At 41.0% G+C, this 20,819-nt stretch overlaps 2 protein-coding genes across 2 annotated transcripts in view; both read right to left on the reverse strand.

Annotated features, from left to right (window-relative positions):
- The window catches only part of LOC119852952 (collagen alpha-1(XI) chain-like), a 19,181-nt gene extending 14,614 nt beyond the window's left edge, over positions 1-4,567 (reverse strand). Inside the window, exons 1-6 of the mRNA XM_043510218.1 lie at positions 4,385-4,567; positions 1,922-1,975; positions 1,780-1,833; positions 1,240-1,293; positions 984-1,037; positions 213-257 (exon numbers count right to left, since the gene is read on the reverse strand). Coding sequence (XP_043366153.1) covers positions 213-257; positions 984-1,037; positions 1,240-1,293; positions 1,780-1,833; positions 1,922-1,975; positions 4,385-4,567 — 444 coding nt within the window. The remainder of the gene's footprint in view (positions 1-212; positions 258-983; positions 1,038-1,239; positions 1,294-1,779; positions 1,834-1,921; positions 1,976-4,384) is intronic.
- On the reverse strand, positions 4,416-19,461 carry LOC122455414 (collagen alpha-1(IX) chain-like). Its single transcript, XM_043510391.1, has 8 exons — positions 18,707-19,461; positions 16,444-16,544; positions 14,808-14,817; positions 9,011-9,124; positions 8,041-8,434; positions 6,809-6,863; positions 6,075-6,097; positions 4,416-4,477 (listed from the first exon to the last, which is right to left on the reverse strand). Coding segments are annotated over exons 1-6 (636 nt in total). The 5' UTR covers positions 18,709-19,461; the 3' UTR covers positions 4,416-4,477; positions 6,075-6,097; positions 6,809-6,848.
- Between the last annotated feature and the right edge of the window lie 1,358 nt (positions 19,462-20,819).

Below are 20,819 nucleotides of genomic sequence, written 5' to 3' on the forward strand. Positions count from 1 at the left end.
TTTTCACTTCTGTTTTTCCTAGGAAAACTTAATCCTAAATAGAAGTCATTTTAGGGTGAAGATGTATAGTTTTTGTGTCTATTGATATATCAGACACCTAAACAGCATATTAACACATTCAAAATACTGTGTGAGAGACAGTTCAATTCTAGGTATAGCAAGATTGTTTTGCAGTGTGTATGTAATATTATTCTGTCGCTAAAGCATAGTACCTTCACTCCTTGGAATCCCATGATTCCCACAAGCCCCGGTTCTCCCTGAGTTCCCTGAAATGTTAAAAAAAAAATAACTAATTCAGTACTGGCCACAAAAACTTAATACACACAACCTCTATTTCATGTAGTATGTCTGTGTAAATCTCCAACAGAAATCTAAAACAGAAGCGCACTAAATAGTAATGAATTATCAAAGATCCCAGTGCACTCTACATAGAAATCTTTATGTAGGAATCCCGTGCCTATAATTGAAATACTATAGCACTTTATGTATTGTCTGTGCAAGGATCGCTCACTCACTACTGAAATGCAGCCACCTATAGGGTGGAACATGGCAACCCTTCTGGACCAACAATACAACAGAGCAGTTTTTAGGAGGGGGGATGAAAGAATGCTTTCAACTGAAATTATTAGGAAAATTTTAGTTATTCAGAGCGTAACAGGTGACCCAAGAATTTGGCCAAGACACTATGGGATCATTTAAAGAGAACAAACAATTAGAACTTCAGTGACAAAACTTATCAGCAGTTCATTACCCTGTAGAACCATGCTGGAAAATTGGTTCAGCCTCCACTCAGAGAAAATGCTGCCATCTACTGAGTCATAATCGTCATTTTCAGCAGCACCCTGTTTTTTCCATGAAGGTTTCCCATCCTAGTACTGACAAGGTCGGAACGTGTTTCCTTTGCTTTTGAGATCACAGCCATAGTGAAATGATACAGCAGAGGAAATGGGAAGCTCAACGTGGGAGAGAAATTAAAAAACAACCTTTTCTCCTTTTGCTCCAGGTTCTCCTCTGTTTCCGGGTGTTCCAGATACTCCCTAAGAGAAAAATTAAGTAGTTAGTACTAACAACTGCTTCCAATAAATAAGAAATTTACAATTATGATTACCACTGCAGTGCAGACATTGCCATAATGTGTCTTGCTTTTCTGTGATACCCTGGACAAGATGATGCACTACAAGATGCACCACACAGAGATACTTCCATGAGGATTTAAAGCATTTAGAGACATATACTTACCTTGAAGCCCTCTGCTCCTGATAATCCTTTGAGACCTGGAGGATCTTGATCACCCTTTGAAAGAAAAGAACATTATCAACCCAGAAAATAACTAACTGTAACTTCAACAAGTCAGTTTATCTAGTTTGCTGCCAGATCAGTTTGATGATTATTTCCCTGTAAACCATATTGATTTCTTAGCATTTTCCAACAGATATTACTACTTCAAATCATAAACAAGTTATATGGACTAGAACCTCAGCTGAAGTAAATCACTGTAGCTCTACTGACTTTAAAGAAGCTATGCCCTAAATTAGCTATGGCCCTAAATTATTTCTGATAGCAGATTCATGGTTAACATTTCATATTTACAGATGAATTGTTCTGTTCAATATTTTGGCAATGGCAACATGTCTCTGGGATCCTTCAGATCACAAGTATGTTGTTCATTTTCCCTTTTATAATTCACATACAAATACACGGCAAAAAAGTTAATAGGCTGCTTAGTTTCCTGTTTGATTCTGAACTTTGGCTTCATGGAGAATATAATGCAATACATACCCATTCACCATGTAACCCTCTCATTCCTTTTTCACCCTTAGTGCCCACTAAACCCTTGAAGGAAAATAAAATAAAATATATGGTATAAACAAATGAAAAAAATAAGATATTTTTGTATACTTGAACAATAAATCAGTCATACTTTTGGACCATACTCTCCAGTGTTTCCATAATTTCCCTGCTTACCACAAACTCCCTATTAACAAGAAAAACAATTTAAGTGAATAGCCTGCTAGTGAGTGTCATTGGAATGACTGCACTGGGATCTGAAGTTCTTTTTACATCCACACAAACTTACAGCATGGGCAGAGTCAATGCCAGTTTCCCCCTGCTGCCAATCAAGATCTTTAAACCAGTCCTAAAGGAAATACCTTTATAGCTAAGAGACTGAAGACCTCTATACCATTCTGCCCTTAGCTTCTCTACTGAATCTTGCAACAGTATCTAGTGGCAATTGTAGTTGGAACTGAGTGGGCAACCTAGAAGAATTTCCAGTGTTAACTGCACAGTTGGGTTAAAGCATGAGGATATCGTCACGTTACAGCCAAAATGGTACAATGCAAGCTCAACAGGGCTCATGCACTGGAATTGGAGCTTGGGTGCAGGAAGGAAGGTGGTCAGATGGCAAGGGAGAAGTCACTATCGATGATCTTCTAATACTTTGGGACTAGCTCCTGAAGTGCCTGCTCTCTTGAGGTGACATCATAAAGTGACACCAAAACTACTGAATTCAAACCGGTGATATTTAGGTTTAACTTGACAAGTTCAGATAGCTGACATGAAACTGAATCTGTCTTTTTTCTGAGTCATAAGAGGGACTTCTGCACTTTAGGAATGAGACTAAAACTAAATTTTCCGTATGTGGGACTGTGTTAGAATTGCATGTTATTACTTTAAGAGTGGGGTGGCATTCCTGGTCCTGCTTGCAGGATAGAGGGCTCTGTAGTATAGCATGACCTCAGAGTCAGTAAAGAAAGAGCCAGCTTAAAACAGGATGAGGTGAGCTATGTCTTGCTGCCTTAGCGAGCAGCCTGTTTTCTCTCTCTCTGTTTTGGGGTTCTTGTGTGACATTGTTCTGAATTCTAAGAAATAAAGTAGTATTAGGTTGCAACCTTCCAGCAATAGTATTTATGCTTTTATCTAACTTCTAAGAGTATTCAGAGAACATAAAACAATAGAACATGGATTCTCAACTCACAGGTCATGACCCCCAGCAATATCAGGGGGTCGTGACTACCCTCTTTTTCTTTATGGCTAGATTAGAAAGAGGTCCTGAAACTAGTTTCTGTTGTAACATAAGATCACAGGATGGAAAGGGTTAAACCACAAACCACTGAACAAACTTTGGTTAAGGAACCTGCAAAATCCCTTGGTCACTAGGTTTCGGCAGGGTCCTGGGCCAGAAAGGGAAGAAGCAGCTAGATCAGAAGTGGGCAAACTACTGCCCGCAGGCCACATCCGGCCCGCGGGACCGTCCTGTCTGGCCCCTAAGCTCCCGGCCAGCAGGGCTGGCTCTAACGTTTTTGCTGCCCCAAGCACTGAAAAAACCTGTCGCTGCCAAATTGCCGCCGCGGCCGGCGGAATGGAGAAGGTGCCGCTGAATTGCCGCCACCGCAGAAACTCTGTTGCCTCTTTCTGACTGCCGTCCCAAGCACCTGCTTGGGATGCTGGTGCCTGAAGCTGGTCCTGCCGGCCGGGAGGCTAGCCCCCAGCCCCTCCCCTGCTGTCCTCCCTCCCCCGCAGGCATGCCGCAGCCCGGGCAGCACGGCTTAGCCCGCCCACCTCCCAGGCTTTCAAGTTAGCCTGTCTTGCTGCTCTGAGTGGCAAGGTAAGGGGGTGGGGGGGAAGGGAAGTTGGATAAGGGGCAGGAGGTCCTGTGGGGGGCAGTCAGGAGACAGGGGAGGTTGGATAGGGGGTTGGGTCCTGGGGGGGCAGTTAGGGCCAGGGGCCCGGAAGGGGCTGTCAGGGGACAAGGAGTGGGTGGGGGTTGGATGGGTGGGGGTCCTGGGGGGCCTGTCAGGGGACAGGGGTGTGGATAGGAGGCAGGGCAGCCAGGGGACAGGGAGTGGGGGGTTGGATAGGGGTGGGGTCCCAGGAGGGGGCAGTCAAGGGACAAGGAGCAAGTGGAACTGGATAGGTCGGGGTTCTGAGGGAGGCAGTCAGGGAGCGCGAATAGGGAGGTGGGGGCCAGGCTGTATGGGGAGGCACAGCCTTCCGTACCCAGCCCTCCAAACCGCTTCACAATCCCGATGTGGCCCCTGGGCCAAAAAGTTTTCCCACCCCTGAGCTAGATCATTGCCCCACCCTCGTGTTGCTGTGGTTGAAGCTCCCTTTTGTCCACCATGTACAGCAATGGTGAGCATGTTTTCAAAGCCGCCTATCTTTATTACTGAGCAATGCAGACTATACAAATGAAGGCATGTTGTCTTATTTAACATTAAAGACAAAGCATAAATGGTAATTACCAGACTTCCACACTGACAAACTTTCCTTGTTCTCCCTTCTCCCCTTTTTGCCCCAGCACAGGAGTAGAAAAAGGGATATCATTTCTACACAATAATTAAAAATGATCTTCACAAATAGAAAGTTGATTTTTAAATTATACCTTGGGACCTCTTGTTCCTTGATCTCCTAGTCTCCCATGGGCACATTTACATGCTGTGTTTCCAGTAAGACCCTGTTGAGCGCTTGCTCCGCACTGATAATGAAGATACATGTTTTTTATTTTCTGCATTGCAAAGAGTGAGTTGAGGGACATGACTGATTTGACGGCATGGGGAGCTGCCATCTCTGCTCTCCGCAAACGGCATTAGAAAATGTTCCTAAATCATATAACAGAGCTGGCGCTAGGCACACACATCAGGTGCATGGCTTTCAAGAGTTCTTGCTCTGTCAGCTTTCACATTAACCAGAACCTGAATTTAGTGGCCTGTAGGGAACCCCCTACATATCTTGAGAGAGACACTCTACAAGCCCAGTCTCACCAGTGGTGCTGGAACTAGTGGTGCTGCTACACCCCTGGCTTGAATAAAGTTTGCGGACAATACCAAGCTGGGAGGGGTTGCAAGTGCTTTGGAAGATAGGATGAAAATTCAGGCTGAAAATTCAAAATGATCTGGACAAACTGGAGAAATGGACTGAAGAAAATAGGATGAAATTCAATAAAGACAAATGTAAAGTATTCCACTTAGGAAGGAACAATCAATCAGTTGCACACATACAAAATGGGAAATGACTGCCTAGGAAGGAGTACTGTGGAAAGAGATCTGGGGGTCATAGTGGATCACAAGCTAAATATGAGTCAATAGTGTAATGCTGTTTCAAAAAAAAAAAAAGCAAACATCATTCTGGGATGTATTAGCAGGAGAATTGTAAGGAAGACACGAGAAGTAATTCTTCTGCTCTACTCCGCGCTGATTAGGCCTCAACTGGAATATTGTGTCCATTTCTGGGTGCCACATTTCAGGAAAGACGTGGACAAATTGGAGAAAATCCAGAGAAGAACAACAAAAATGATTAAAGGTCTAGAAAACATGACCTATGACGGAAGATTGAAAAATTGGGTTTGTTTAGTCTAGAGAAGAGAAGACTGAGAGGGGACATGATAATAGTTTTCAAGTATATAAAACGTTGTTGCAAGGAGGAGGGAGAAAAATTGTTGTTCTTAACCTCTGAGGATAGGACAAAAAGCAATGGGCTTAAATTTCAGCAAGGGCATTTAGGTTGGACATTAGGAAAAACTTCCTAACTGCCAGGGTGGTTAAGCACTAGAATCAATTGCTTAGGGAAGTTGTGGAATCTCCATCATTGGGGATTTTTAAGAGCAGGTTGAACACATACCTGTCAGGGATTGTCTAGATAATACGTAGTCCTGCCTTGAGGGCAGGGGATGGAGTAGACGACCTGTCAAGGTCCCTTCCAGTTCTATGAAGTAGTAATAAGAAACACCAAATACATTGTCTCCATCATCAGCACCCCAACTATAAAAATTGTTCCAGCACCCCCGAAACTCACTCTCAGCTACTAATGCCCTGTCCCATTTCCAGATGATGAAATCCTTCTGAATCTGCATAATAATAACACCCTATCCCTTCTTCAGTCCCTTAGCAAAAAACATCCTGATCCACTCAGCTGCCAAACATTTCCCCTGCTCCCCATGCAACATGAGATTTGGGGAAGTCTCCCTGAGGCCCTGTATATCTCATTTAGTACAGAACACTGCAAAACCTGTGCTCACTCTGTCGGTTAGTGCTGAAGCAAAGGAGTTCATGAAAGAAAGCGCATAGCCTACTCACAATATCCAAAAGCTCACAGCAGCCTTCTGACAGGTTTCAGAGGAGCAGCCGTGTTAGTCTGTATTCGCAAAAAGAAAAGGAGGACTTGTGGCACCTTAGAGACTAACACATTTATTTGAGTATAAGCTTTCGTGAGCTACAGCTCACTTCATCGGATGCATTCAGTAGAAAATACAGTGGGGAGATTTACACAGAGAACATGAAACAATGGGTGTTATCACACACACTGTAAGGAGAGTGATCACTTAAGATGAGCTATTACCAGCAGGAGGGGACGGGGGGGGGGGAAGAAAACCTTTTGTAGTCAAAAACCGACTCCAACCAGAGACTGCTGAATTGGAATTAATTTGCAAACTGGATACAATTAACTTAGGCTTGAATAGAGACTGGGAGTGGATGGGCATTACACAAAGTAAAACTATTTCCCCATGTTATTTCCCCACCCCCCACTGTTCCTCACACGTGTGTTCCTCACACGTTCTTGTCAACTGCTGGAAATGGCCCACCTGATTATCACTACAAAAGGTTTTCTTCCTCCCCGCCCTGCTGGTAATAGCTCATCTTAAGTGATCACTCTCCTTACAGTGTGTATGATAACACCCATTGTTTCATGTTCTCTGTGTATATAAATCTCCCCACTGTATTTTCCACTGAATGCATCCAATGAAGTGAGCTGTAGCTCACGAAAGTTTATGCTCAAATAAACAAACAAGTACTTCTTTTCTTTTAGCAGCCTTCTGAGTAAGCTTTATCTGCGTCACAGTGCATTTCAAGTTATTTTAAATCCACCTGACACATAAAATCATTGGATTAAACTAATGTGAGCAATAGCAAATATGAGCTAAAAAACTTCTCAGTGCACACGCGTGCAAACTCACACACTCACACCTACTCACTTTGTGCTCCTCGTCACATAGACACATTTGCAGAGCCACAGACATTGACCATTGTTCCTCTCCACCCTCATTCTTTTCCGTCCCTCACCAATGAATTCAATATGAATTCTGTATCCGGAGTAGCTGCAGAATCCGGCTCACATTGGAGTACTGCCATTAAAAGAGCAAATTCTGTCTCTGCTGCTTTTCTCTTTTTAAATTCTAAATTACCCAATCTGATTTCCTTGTACAAGGCAAAATTTCAAGTCAAATACTTGCTGTATGCTCTATTATCCACTAATGAAATGACCAAGTGTAAAAAATGTTTTAGATCTTATTGGCTTTTCTCACTCTTCTATGTTTGCTTCCATTCATAGCCTATAGAAATACTAAATCAAAATACAGTTACCTCTAGCATAAAGCCTGTGTTAGGCCAGTAACTGCATTTGTTTTTATATTTACATGTAGGAAGTATTTCACTGCCATTCTGAATGCTGATAACTACAAATCTTTATTGCACAAAATATTCACAACAATTTTCAGTCACATGCTCACCACCAGAGGGAGCTCTAGTGAAAGTAATACAATATTGTTGTGTGCCACTTACAGAAAATTATTGAGTCGATCTTGAGAGATAACTGTATGAAAAGTTACTACTACTTTTGTGTTAATTAAAAGCCTGCTCCCGTACCTCTAAAATCAATGAGAATTTTGTCATTGATTTCAGTGGGAGCAAGTGGAGAGAAAAAAGGAACCTGATGGAGATATTAAATTTTACAGGGCAGAGGGAATTTAAATGCAACAGATCTATTTGAAAGGTTCACAAACAAAAGGATATTAACTGTAGCTAAGGAAAACTTCACCTTATGGGAGATTTCACAGAGGACAGTTAGTGTCTGAATGGAATCCCACCGGTAGCAAGATGAGCAATTATAAACAACTGTATTTAGAAAAAGAATCAGAAAAACACTTAGAAGAAAAACACTGAACACTAACTAGGTTCACTGACCTAGCCTAATGGCTTTCTTCTCTTATATTTCCAATAGATGACTCTGTGTAGTAACATCACTCATGCTAGAAGAGCTACTTACCAAAACAGGAGACTCTTCAACTGATCTTTTTACCAGCAAAGTGTATCCATTTCCATAAACACCGCTATGTTCATTTCCTGGAACTGCACTGACCTCCTGACAGTCAATCAATAATTTTGCATCATTGCCTTTCACACTTAATGCTAACTTGTGCCAAGAACCATCAAAAGCCTTGTCCACATTACTGAATGTCCTGAACATGAGTGTTTCGAATGGAGTGGCATGAAAGAAATCCAGAGATTTTTTGTCTCCCAAGAAGCGAATACCAACTCTGTTTTTGCCATCAGAATCACTAACATGCCATAAATTCTGCACATTTTGTGGAGTGTCTTCTGGCATCTTAAACATAGCAATGATGGAATATTCTGAAGGCAAGCAATCCGGATGAACACCACTAAAACAAGAACACATGCAGTCCAATTAAAGTCTACATATTGAGACACAATGTAAACCAAATTCCATTCAACAAATTTCATCTCTAATGCATTTAAACTTTATTATTTTAACAGTGCTGTAGTGTGGTAGGGAGTCAGCTAGAGAGTCACTAAGGGGTGCACTTTAAGAGTGGCATTTCAAGAATTTGTCCACATAACGTTAATGAGATCACACACTTTATTACTTTCAGAGAGTCTACATTTTGCTCTCAGGCAAACTTACACTGAAAACAACAGTGCATAACCTGCACAATTCCTTCACAAGATGCAGTGTTTTCCTTCCAACTCCTTTTTGCACCTGGCAAGCTAGCCAGCATCAAGGTGCAGGGAGAAACTCAAGTGAGTGCAGTGACTCTTGCATGGTAGGTCTAAGGTAGTGAAAACCTCTTTGCCCCTTCCACCCATGCACCTGCACAAAGATCAGTCCCAATATAGCCCATAAATCTTACTCACATTCTGTGTTTAACTATGATCCATTTCTTCAGCAAAATCTTAGTTTTAAGGAAGAAGCACACAGAGTTTAATTTATGGCGTACCTGGTGTTTTTCCTGAGCTGTATGGTAGAATTAATGTGGTAAACTAAAAAATCTGAGTTTGATCCTTCAACTGTGTTTAGATCCGATGCTTTGGACAATCTGAACTCCTGCAGATCTAACCTCTGCAATTATAAAAAGTTTTTATAATTTTAATTAGTTTCATTTGCCAAAAAGTTAATTTGCTTGGTATTTTTCTATAAAAACAACTCTCGTGGGGGAAATTGGCATAGAACTATTGACTTCAATGAAGTGAAGCCAAGTTATGGTCACTAAGATACTGGCCCTGTTAGTGCTGCCAATGAAAAACTGGTTTCTCATTGTTGGTTCTGTGCAATTATTATTAAGTCGTCAGGTTTGGTTTCTGGCTCATCATAGGAGGGAGGATGCAGACAAAGAGAGCCCTTTCCTCTTGCTTGGGCACCTGTGAAGAGGGCAGTCAGAACACTTCTGCTTGCATTCCCTTGACATATGATCTGAGGGACCACCAGATCATCTAGTCTCACAGGCCACCAACAGCACCTAGCACCCACACAGTAAACCCAGCAGCCGAAATTATACCAAAATTATTACAGCCAACAGGAGACTAGCCTCTTATGTGCCAAAAAAAGAGAACAGGGGGGATTGAGGTGCACCAGTGCCTGAGGCCCCTGCAGTAGCAAGGAATGATTAAGTGAGATATATTGAAATAATCCTGGCAAGTGACCTGCACCCTCACACCACAGAGGAAGGCAAAAAAAAGCAACAACCAAAAAACAGGTTTCAGGTCACTGGCCAATCTGACCTGGGGGAAAATGCATTCCCAACTCCCATATAATGAGCAAGAACCAGCCAGCCAAATAACTAAGAGACAGAATGCTGGGTGCTGCCTCAGAGAACCTGCACACCCTATCCAGTGTCCCATCCCCATCCATGGCCATCCCTGATGATTCAGAGAAAAGAGAGCAACAACAGAAAATCCTACCCCAGAATATACTGGAGAAGAGAAAAATCCTTTTGTGACCCACTAGAGCAGCATTTTTCAAACTTTGGGTCGCAATGGGTCACAGCATGTCAGGTACTAAGTTGCTCTGGTCAGCACCACCAACCAGGATGTTAAAAGTCCTGTTGGTGGTGCTGCCCAGCTAAGGCAGGCTAGTGCCTACCTGTTTTGACACCGCACTGTGCCCTGGAAGCAGCCAGCAGCTGGTCCAGCTTCTAGGCAGGGGGGCCACGGGGCTCCATGCGCTGCCCCCACCCCGAGCACCAGCTCCGCACTCCCATTGGCTGGGAACCAGGGGGAGGCGGTGCCTGTGGGTGAGAGTCACACAAAGCCGCTTGCACACCTTTGTCTAGGAGCCAGACCTGCTGCTGACCACTTCCAGGGCACAGCGCCGTCTGCAGTGCCAGGACAGGCGGGAAGCCTGCCTCTGCATCCCAGCTGCACCTCCGACCAGGAGCCGCTGATGAGGCAAGTCCATGCCCCAATCCCCTGCCCCAGCCCTGAGACCCCCAACCCAGAACTCTTTCCTGCACCCCAAACCCCTCATCCCAGGCCCCACCCCAGAGCCTGCACCCCCAGCCCTGAGCCCCCACACCCCAACCTCCTGCCCCAGCCCTGAGCCCCCTCCCGCACCCTGAACTCCTCATTCCTGGCCCCATTGTGTCACGGGCATCAACAATTTTCTTCAGCTGGGTCCCCAGAAAAAAAGTTTGAAAACCATTGCCTTAGAGGCAAGCTGGCTGAAGCCCTGAAGCATGAGCTCTTAGGAACATAAGATATAAACTGGAAGTGAGGCCAAGCATTGCTGAGTTCTGCCCCATGCCATCACAAGCAACCTCATCATATAATCACATTCATAAATTTGTCCTGCTCTCTTGTAACACTAATTAAGTCATTTGCCTCCACAACTCCCATTGAGAGGCTGCTGCAGAACCTCATTCCTCTGATGTTTAGAAACCTTCTTTTAATTTGTAGCCTGAATTTGTTCGTGGCCATTTGATACCAATTTGTTCTTGTGCCAACATTGTCCTTTAGCTTAAATAACTAAATAACTCCTCACCCTCTCTAGTGTTCCCCACCCTGAGTATTTATAGAAAGCCTATTTTTGGTGTGCTAGACTAAACAAGCTAAGATCTTCCACTTCTCTCTCATAAGTTATGCCCTTCATCCTCCTGATCATCCCAGTATTTCTTCTCTGCGCCTGTTCCAGTTGGAATCATCTGTCCTTAACATGGGTGATCAAATTGTACACAGTATTCCAAATGAGATCTTAGCAGTGCCTTGTACAATGACATTTATACTTCTCTATCTCTACTGGAAATGCTGTACCTGATACATCCTGGAATCACATTTGCATTTTTCACAACCACATCACAGTGGTGACTCACAGCCATCCTGTGTTTTGCCCACACACCCAGGTGCAGAAAACAGAGGTGTAAATAGGGAAGTCTGAGTGGGAGTTCTGTTGGAGGCGAAGGGAGGATCAAGCCCCTGGTCCTTAGGGGCAGTGAGGGAGTTTTTTTGTGGGTGTTGTGTGGTTGTTCTTTTCTGTCTTGTGTGGGTTTTTTCCTTGCTCAGTTTGTAGAGGCTGGTAGGGGGCAGTGTGCTGTGAGAGGCCAAACCCTGATTGGGGGTGTGGGCTTCCCTGGTTAGGAAGCCAAACAATCAATCAGCCAGCAGCACAGGAGCAGCAAACAGGGGAGGTTGAGTAGGAGTTTTTAAGGGGACTTGGGGGTTGGGTCTGTGATGTTCTGGTTTTCTTTTGGTGTTTGTTTGGGTCTTTGGGGGTTTTTTCCCCTTGACAGATATTTAGGCAGGAAAGCTATGACAGGTACAGAGGTAGAAGTGTTAGTGACTGAAGCCATGGAAGAGACAATGAAGATAACCGGATGTGGAAGCTGTGAGATGTACATGATCCTAGAGCAGGTATCTGAAAAGAGCTTCATTTGTATGAAGCTGCCCCATCACCGAGCTGGTGGAAGAGTAGATCCAAGGCTTGGAGATGCAGGTGGAAACTATGGTTGAGTTTCAAAGGGGGTTTGAGCAGATGTTGGAGCAAAGGCAAGAGGAGGCTTAAGGGAAAAGTCAAGACTTGCAAATGCAAGCTGGACTGAGGAACCTGGAGGGGAGACTGCTGGGTGAGGAAAGCGGCCAGTGGAAGCATGTGACTATGAGAACCAAGCAGAGGAAAAGACCAGCTAGTGCTGGAGAAATAATGCTCAGGAACAGGTTTGCTGAGTTGGAAAATGAAGAAGGGGCACAGCAGGCTATAATTGAAGGAGGGAGGGAAAGGAAGAAGAAGAAGCGAGCAGCTAATCCTGTAAGGAGAAGAGCCAGTGGAGATATCCAAAATTTAAAGCCCCAGAAGGATATAGAATGACTTACAGAAGATTGCAAGGGAGAATAAAAGACAGGAAGACTTACAGACAGAAAGAACAAAACAGGAGGAAGGCCAGAGAATCACACCATGATTCACCAGGAAAAGGCAGGTCTACCTGATTGTGGACTCCCTACAAAGAACAGACAGGCCTGTCACCAGAGCTGATCCAGAGAACTAAAGGGTGTGCTGTCTGCCAGGAGCTAAGATAAGGGATGTGGACCTGAGGCTGAAGAGAATCCTAATGGGAGTAGGAAAGAATCCACCAATTGTCCTTCATGTGGGAACAAATGACACCTCTAGATTCTTCCTGGAACATATCAAGGGAGACTATGCCAGGCTGGGGAAGATGCTTTAGGAAATGGAGGCTCAGGTGATCTTCAGTGGGATTCTGCCAATCCCTAGAGGAGGAGAATGAAGGTGAGACAACATTATGATGATCAACAGATGGCTCAGGCATTGATGCTATAAAGGAGGGCTCTGGGATGTCTGACTACTGGGAGACATTCATGGACAGAAGACAGTGATCTTGGAATGGACTCTACCTGAGTAAGGAGGGAAACAGACTTCTGGTAAGGAGGTTGGTGCAACTCATTAAAAGAGCTTTAAACTATGAACTCAGGGGAGACTGTTGGGAGATGTTCATGTAATCTCCATGCCTGATTTTAATATTGAGAGGAGGAAAAAATCAAGTAAGAAATGATACAGCAATAGAGAAAGGAAAAGCATCAGGTAAGCGAATGGACATTAAGAGGAAGGATAGTGCTGATACCAGTCATATAGGCTGTAGAATGACTGTACCCACTCGGGCGAGGAATGTGGGCAAAGCCAAGCAGCATCAGTTAAGAAGTTTATACACCAATGCAAGGAGCCTGGGAAACAAAATGGAGGAACTAGAACTACTCATGCAGGAAGTGAAACCAGATATTACAGGGATAACAGAAACATAGTGTAATAGTTGTCATGATTGGAGTACAGGTATTGAAGGGTATGTGCTGTTTAGGAAAGACAGAAATAAAGGCAAAGGTGGTAGAGTAGCATTGCATTTTGATGATGAGGTAGACTGTAAAGAAATTAGAAGTGAGGGAATGGATAAACCAGAGTCTGTTTGGTAAAAAATCACTTTGGAGAAGAAAGCTACTAGAGGTTCCCATGATGTAGTGCTTGGGGTGCACTATAGACCACCAGGATCCAATTTGGTTATGGTTAGAGACCTCTTTAACGTTTTTAATGAAATAAATACTACTGGAAATTGTGTGATCATGGGAGACTTTAACTTCCCAGATATAGATTGGAGGAAAAGTGCTACTAGTAATAGTAGGTATTCCTGGGTGTGATAGCTGAGAGATTCCTTCACTAAATAGTTGCTGAACCAACAAGAGGTGATGCCATTTTAGATTTGGTATTGGTGCATAGTGAGGACCTCACAGAAGAGGTAGAGGACAACCTTGGTTTGAGTGATCATGAGTTAATTCAGTTTAAACTACATGGAAGGATAAACAAAAACAGATCTGCAACAAAAGTCCTTGATTTCAAAAGAGCAAACTTTAATAAATTAAGGGAATTAGAGAAGTGGATTGGACCAAAGAATTCAAGGATCTGAAAAACTTGGAATAATATTAAGTCAAAGTTGCCAAAGCTATCTGAAACCTGCATCCCAAGAAAGGGGGAAAAACCATAGGGAAGGGTTGCAGACCAAGCTGTATGAGCAAACATCTCAAACAGGTGATGACGAGAAAGCAGCAAACCTACAAGGAATGGAAGATGGGAGGGATCAGCAATGAAAACTACCTGTTGGAGGTCAGAAAGTGAAGGGATAAAGTGAGAACTGCTAAAAGCCAAGCAGAGCTGGACCTTGGAAAGGGAATTAAAACCAATAGTAAAAGGTTCTATAGCCATATAAGTAAGAAGAAAACAAGGAAAGAAGAAATTGGACCACTAAGCACTGAGGATGGGGTGGAAATTAAAGATAATCTAGGCATTGTCCAACACCTAAACAAATACTTTGCCTCAGTTTTTAATGAGGTTAATGAAGAGTTTAGGGGTAGTGGCAGGGTGGCTAATGGCAATGAGGATATGGAGGTAAAAATTACCACATCCAAAGTGGAAGACAAACTCAAACAGCTTAAGGAGTCTAAATTGGGGCCCCCAGGTAATCTTAATTAAAGGAACTGGCACATGAAATTGCAAGCTCAATAGCAAGGATTTTTAATGAATCTGTAAACTCAGGGATTGTACCCTATGACTGCAAAATTGCTAATATAGTTCCTATTTTTAAAAAAGGGGAAAAAAGTGATCCAGGAAACTACAGGCCTGTTAGTTTGACCTCAATTGTATGCAAGGTTTTGGCACAAATTTGAAATAGAAAGTAGCTAAGGACATAGAGGTGAACAGCAACTGGGATAAAATACAACATGGCTTTACAAAAGGTAGAACATGTGAGACCAACCTGATCACCTTCTTTGAGAAGATAACTGAATTTTGAAATAAAGGAAATGCAGTAGATCTAATCTACCTGGATTTCAGTAAGGCATTTGATACAGTTCCACATGGGAAATTATTAGTTAAATTGGAGAAGATGGGGATTAATATGAGAACTGAAAGGTGGATAAGGAACTGGTTAAAGGGGTGACTACAATGAGACAGACTGAAAGGTGAACTGTCCGGCTGGAGGAAAGTTACTAGTGGTCTTGGGACCACTATTATTTAATATTTTTATTCCTGATCTTGGCACAAAAAGTGAGTTTGCGCTAATAAAATTTGCGAATGATAGAAACTTGGGAGGTATTACCAATTCAGAGGAGGACCGGAATATCATACAAAAAGATCTAGATGACCTTGTAAACTGGAGTAATAGAAATGGGATGAAATTTAATAGGGCAAAGTGCACTTGCACAGGGTCATGCACTTAGGGACTAACAAGAATTTGTGCTCTAAACTGGGGATTTACTGATTGAAAGTGACAGAGGAGGAGAAAGACCTGGGTGTACTGGTTGATCACAGAATGACTATAAGCCGTCAATGTGATGCGGCCATGAAAAAGGCTATGGCAGTCCTAGGATGCATCAGGAGAGGTATTTCAGTAGAGACCTTTCTTTTATGGAAACATAATATTTATTTATTTTTGCTCCTTGATTCTACATTCATGTCTTTTCAAAACTAAAGATTGGTTGGTAACTCTGAGCCTTTTCCTTCCCATATTTTAATAGTGGCTTCCTGGAAAATAACTGTTTTACACAATTGCTTATTCCATAGATAATGAGAATGGTTTGTCAGGAAACGTTTCTTACTCTGCTAGATAAAAATGGAATTCCAACCACTTATTTATTTAGTAGCTAGACTTCAGTACTGCCCACCATTTGAGGTGTCTACCTTCTGCTGCATAGTTTTATTTTCCCATGCCTTGATACAGGTGTCATCGGATGCCAGATTTCAAACTATGCTTTATGATAGTATTTGAGCTACTGTAGGAATTATGAAGCAAAGTGAGACACTTATGTATATTTGCATGTTGATATCCAGAATGCTTTTCCAACTAACAGTTATTTAAGATTTGAGAACAAATTGCACTGTTATGTTGTGTGTGCTTTATTAGAAGCAATAGCATAATTTTTAGCTGTATATGGCAACTTTTTTGTACTGTTCCATGTAATAAATAAAATAAGCATAATGTTAAATTACACCTTAGAGATGAAGGTTGTTATTCAGGCTATTCTTCCATTTCTCTCTCTCTCTCTCTCTCTCTCTCTCTCACACACACACACACACACACACACACACACACACTTATTTCGATGCAGAGCCAAATCGCTGCAAAATACTATAATGGAGGAGGGGATCATTTCTTTCATTACACAGGAATCAAGGCCAATTCTCCCTGAAGAAATATATTGTCAATTAGTAAAAGAATGCTTAGAAAAGGTCCATTTGAAACTTATTTTGATTTTAAAAAAACAGGAAATAATTTGTGGTACTTTTCACAATTTTTTTCTGTAACAAGCTGGTCAGCATATTTGATGAAAAATATTTTTAATCAGCTCTGAATTTATCAACTATGAAAGGAGTATGTTCACATAACTACAGTATTTGATAAATCCTGGCATAGGAAAATATTGAAGAGAGTCACCAGGACCATCAGAACTGGAAATTTCATTGTAGGATTTCTTGAATACATGCACCTTTGAAAGGAACATTTAATAGTTACATCTGTTTATTATTAATGCTAATCTGCTACTTTCACTCAATAGTCCCTAAAGCACTGGGTTTGCTGTGATATAGGAAATCCCCACAACAGATGGGGAATATGAGTATGTGTATACACAGTATATATGAATAAACATGTGCACAAACACTGAATACTTCAACTAAAGACTTAAAATATGCATTGTAATTATTTTCAAAATATGTGTCTAATAATTATCGATCATGTAAAGGGTCACAAAGACCCCGAATCACCTTCTATAACTAGATATCTATGCACAAGTATTTGTTACAAAGATATTGGCTAGTTAGTTTTAACTACATTATGGATACAAGCAACAGTGGTGAACTATATGTGCAATTCAATCATCCTCTACTGAATAAGGAAGATAAATATTGAACCTTACAGTTTGCTGTGAAAAGCCATTCTAAGAATGGAGCTTTTTACTTTACTAGATGTATGCATGTGTGATTAATTCATGGTCTTATTTTTCACATAGATTGTTTTCTCTTTAATGTTTTAATTATTTAATTATAAGACTAGTACTTGGATGATATTATCTACATGGCATCATCCCATTAAAAAGATTTACTCCTTACAGTTTTCAATCTAAAGATCTATCCTACAGTCATCGATGTCAATGGAGTTTAGTCACTGATCTCACCTGAAGCAGGATGAGGCTCAAAATTATATATAGTGAAATATGTTTCTATTTGTTAATCTACAGCCCAGTCCTGCTGTCACTGAAATTAAGGGGTTTAGGACCAGGGCCCTTGTTAGCATCTTTGAAGATTTTCATAACACGCTGTCACTATACACGCATTGGTCACTCTAATTACTTTCAGTAAATCAATAAAAATATCTTCTTAAAGATGAGAAAGTACCAACCCTTGACTTCTGACATCTAGACTTTTGGGAAAGTTTCAAATCTGTAGTTAGATGCAAATTGCACTACTCAGCTAATCCCTAACCATTTTTACTAGTGAGTCTGCTAGCCATGCGATTGTTAGTCCTGCGACAATTAATTTGGACTAACTATGCATTATCCTTTTCCTTTATTTCTTAAAAAAGAAATCAAAAGACAGAGGAGCAAGGCACTTACACATATTATTCTAGTGAGTATCAAGGACAGCATACCAATATGCCTATATTATTAGGATACATCAGCAGCAATAATAATATGCATTTAAAGCCTAATACTTATGTGAGTAACATAATTGAAATCAGTGAAATTATTTGAGTATAGGCTGAAGGATTAGGTCCTACACCAAATCCTTCACAATATTTGTAATATACCGTACATTTGGTAACTAGATATAAAAGCAAGAGACTCTATTCTTAGATTCATAGATTCCAAGGCCAGAGGGACCATTGTGATTATCTAGTCTGTCCTCCTGTATAACACATAGAACTTCCCCAAAATAATTACTAGAGCAGATCTTTTAGAAAAACATCCAATCAACTGTCAGTGATTGAGAATCCACCACTACCCTGGGTAAATTATTCCAATGATTAATTACTCTCACCATTAAGAATGTATGTCTTATTTCCACTCTGAATTTGTGTAGCTTCAACTTTCAGCCATTGGATCATGTTACAGCTTTCTCTGCTAGACTGAAGTGCCCACAATTAAATATTTTTCCCTTGTAGATTCTAATAAACTGTAACCAAGTCACCCTTAACTTTCTCTTCGTTATTTCATGTAAGAATGTTAATTACACAATTCAGTAATTTTAAAAATCATCTTTGTTAAAGTATATTTTTTTTTAAAAAGTGGCATAGGTATTTAGTTCCTGATTATTATAGACATAGACAATGTATTCTAACATTAGTATGTTGCAACATTTCAAAAGACACGTTTATACAAACTGCATTTCAAGTAGCTTCTTCTTTTTCCTGGAGATCTTGAATGCAATCTCATGTTACTAAAAAAAACATAGGGAAGAAAACTGAGTGCTTCATAGCTAAGATATAATGAAACTTGTTAGCAAGCCCTTTTTTTTAAACACAAAACATAGTGCATAATATGCTTGTACATATCACAATTAGAAAGCACAGGTACATGGATACAGTGGATAAAGTGCTTCAGTCTCATAAGAAGGTACAATTCCAAATGGAAGCAATAAGAAGAAAACTTACATTCTTTCTAGCAACAAATGTGGATGAAGAGCAATGTAGCTGTGAGATCACAAAGCTTTAGATAGACTCTGCTGGAACACAAAGAATATCAAGAGAAATTATGTGGAGAAGCTGAACAAAATAGAGCTAAAGATTCCTCATGCTAAATACTTTCTTCAATATCAGCCATTTCTTTCAGTAACCTCTTTGCTCCCCCTATAATGGCTAGAGGCTCTGCTGTCTGCTCATATAGTAGCTCTCACAAGTTTTTTAGGCCTCTGATAGGACAGTCACTCCCCAAATAGAGTTTCTTGGAAAATCTCACAAATCCTGAAGGGCGGTTGTCTGGATTCCCTCTCTTTGTCCCTCCACCTCCTGTCACCAGAACTTTCAAATCTGTGACAGCTTACTGGGGGGCTGAATAAATGAACATTTGTTAGAGTGCAAGAAGCGTAGTATCTCTATGATTTGTTTTATCCAGCTTTGCCTGATCCCCTTAGATCTCTAAGCTTCATTTGATCAGGTTTTCTCATAAGATTTCCATTTCTCCCTTGTTTGCAGGGCTAGTAGTACATTAAAAAAAGGCTTTTCATATTATATTTAAGTACTTCAACTTGTACTCCTATACATAAAAGGACATCGTCTGCATAGCGCTGAACACCTTGCAGGGCTGAGACTGCTATATCTACCTGTAAGTAATACTGATTGTTACTTATTGCTAAGATCATATTCTTCATGAGAGAAACAGATATTTGCATAAAAGCACTTCATGAAGTGATCTCAGACCAATATAAATAAATAAGTATAATCCATTGCATCCACCATTTGGTCACCTGATAAAATATTATTAAATGAATCAACAATTACATAATTTATGAAACATTGTGCCACAAACTGGAGAAAGACTCCCACTGGTTTGGGTCAGGTTCAATATGTACAAATTTGTTCTCAAGATTCTGATCATGGCAAACTCAAACACTGGGCTTAAAACAATGGTTAGGTTTGGGGTTTTAAATATGTTTTAGTTTAATGCGTTTCAAAATGGGGTTTTGTTGTTAGTTTTAGCATAGCGTTTAAAATTGCTGCTCATTGCTGCTTGTAAGACTTGGTGTAACTAAAATTTTTTGGTTGTTTATTCATTTCTATATATTATAGATAACCTCAATCTATCACTACAATGCAGAGACCACTCATAAAGAACTTTTAGTTACACATGTTTAGTGAGAGGTTATAGATATCAATCATCAGACATATATGAAAGACATATACAGAACTACAATATGTATCCGTACTGTATGATTCTCTTCTTTAGTTGCAATTCTCTTCGTTAATGTAGACACACAGCAAAGTTCCTACTCGTGCTGTGAGAGCCACTACATAGCAACAGGGTGTTATATTTTACAAGGAGTTGACAGACCTAAGACAAATATATCGCCAGTGAACAAAATGGATTCTGAAGCATCCCCTGTATACTGCAGCTGTTATGCTGCTTGAATCCAAGAGATAGTGCATAGGCTGTTTAAAAACTTCTTTCACAGAAGTAAGAATTCTTCTTTGTGCTGTTTTTGTACCCACTCTTAGGCATGGGTCCTGCTCCAAAGTTTATTCACGTCAGTAGAAAGACTCCCATTGACTTTAGCAGGCATTGGAGCTAACTCATTGTGTTCAGTATAAGACCTAGTGAATTTGACAAACTTCTGATATTATTTTCACCTCTGTCTATAGCAGTATATAAGGCTGTTCAGCTCACCAAAAAAAAAAAAAGCTTCTCTTTCTATTCAAATTGCATCTGTGGCCTCTTTTTGTTGCTGATTACCTTCTGATTAGGAAAGCACCAGAACATACTCCTTTGCAACGGGTTTATATTTGGAAACTGAAGGTAAGAATACATATCTTCTGGGATATTGCAAAGATGTGATCATATGATTTGTATATAATATCTTTAAGACACCAGTACAGAAATATTTCATGCAATTTTTCCAAGTATTTGGTTACATAAAACATACACTTTGATAAGAGACTGTCAAATAGCTAAGGGGAAGTTCTGACCTCCCATTGAACTCTCTGGCCTAAACGGTCTGTTCTGCTCGAGATGTTTTCAGCACAGGTCTGATGGGAGTTGAATCCAAAGATG

Source organism: Dermochelys coriacea, chromosome 3 (assembly GCF_009764565.3).
Source record: "Dermochelys coriacea isolate rDerCor1 chromosome 3, rDerCor1.pri.v4, whole genome shotgun sequence".
Classification (NCBI taxonomy): domain Eukaryota; kingdom Metazoa; phylum Chordata; order Testudines; family Dermochelyidae; genus Dermochelys; species Dermochelys coriacea.

Excerpts from the sequence above, each read along its gene's own strand:
- LOC122455414 (XM_043510391.1), bottom strand. Across the intron at positions 8,435-9,010 it reads CAGCTCAGGAAAAACACCAG|TGGTGTTCATCCGGATTGCT; the intron begins GTACGCCATAAA and ends TTCTTGTTTTAG.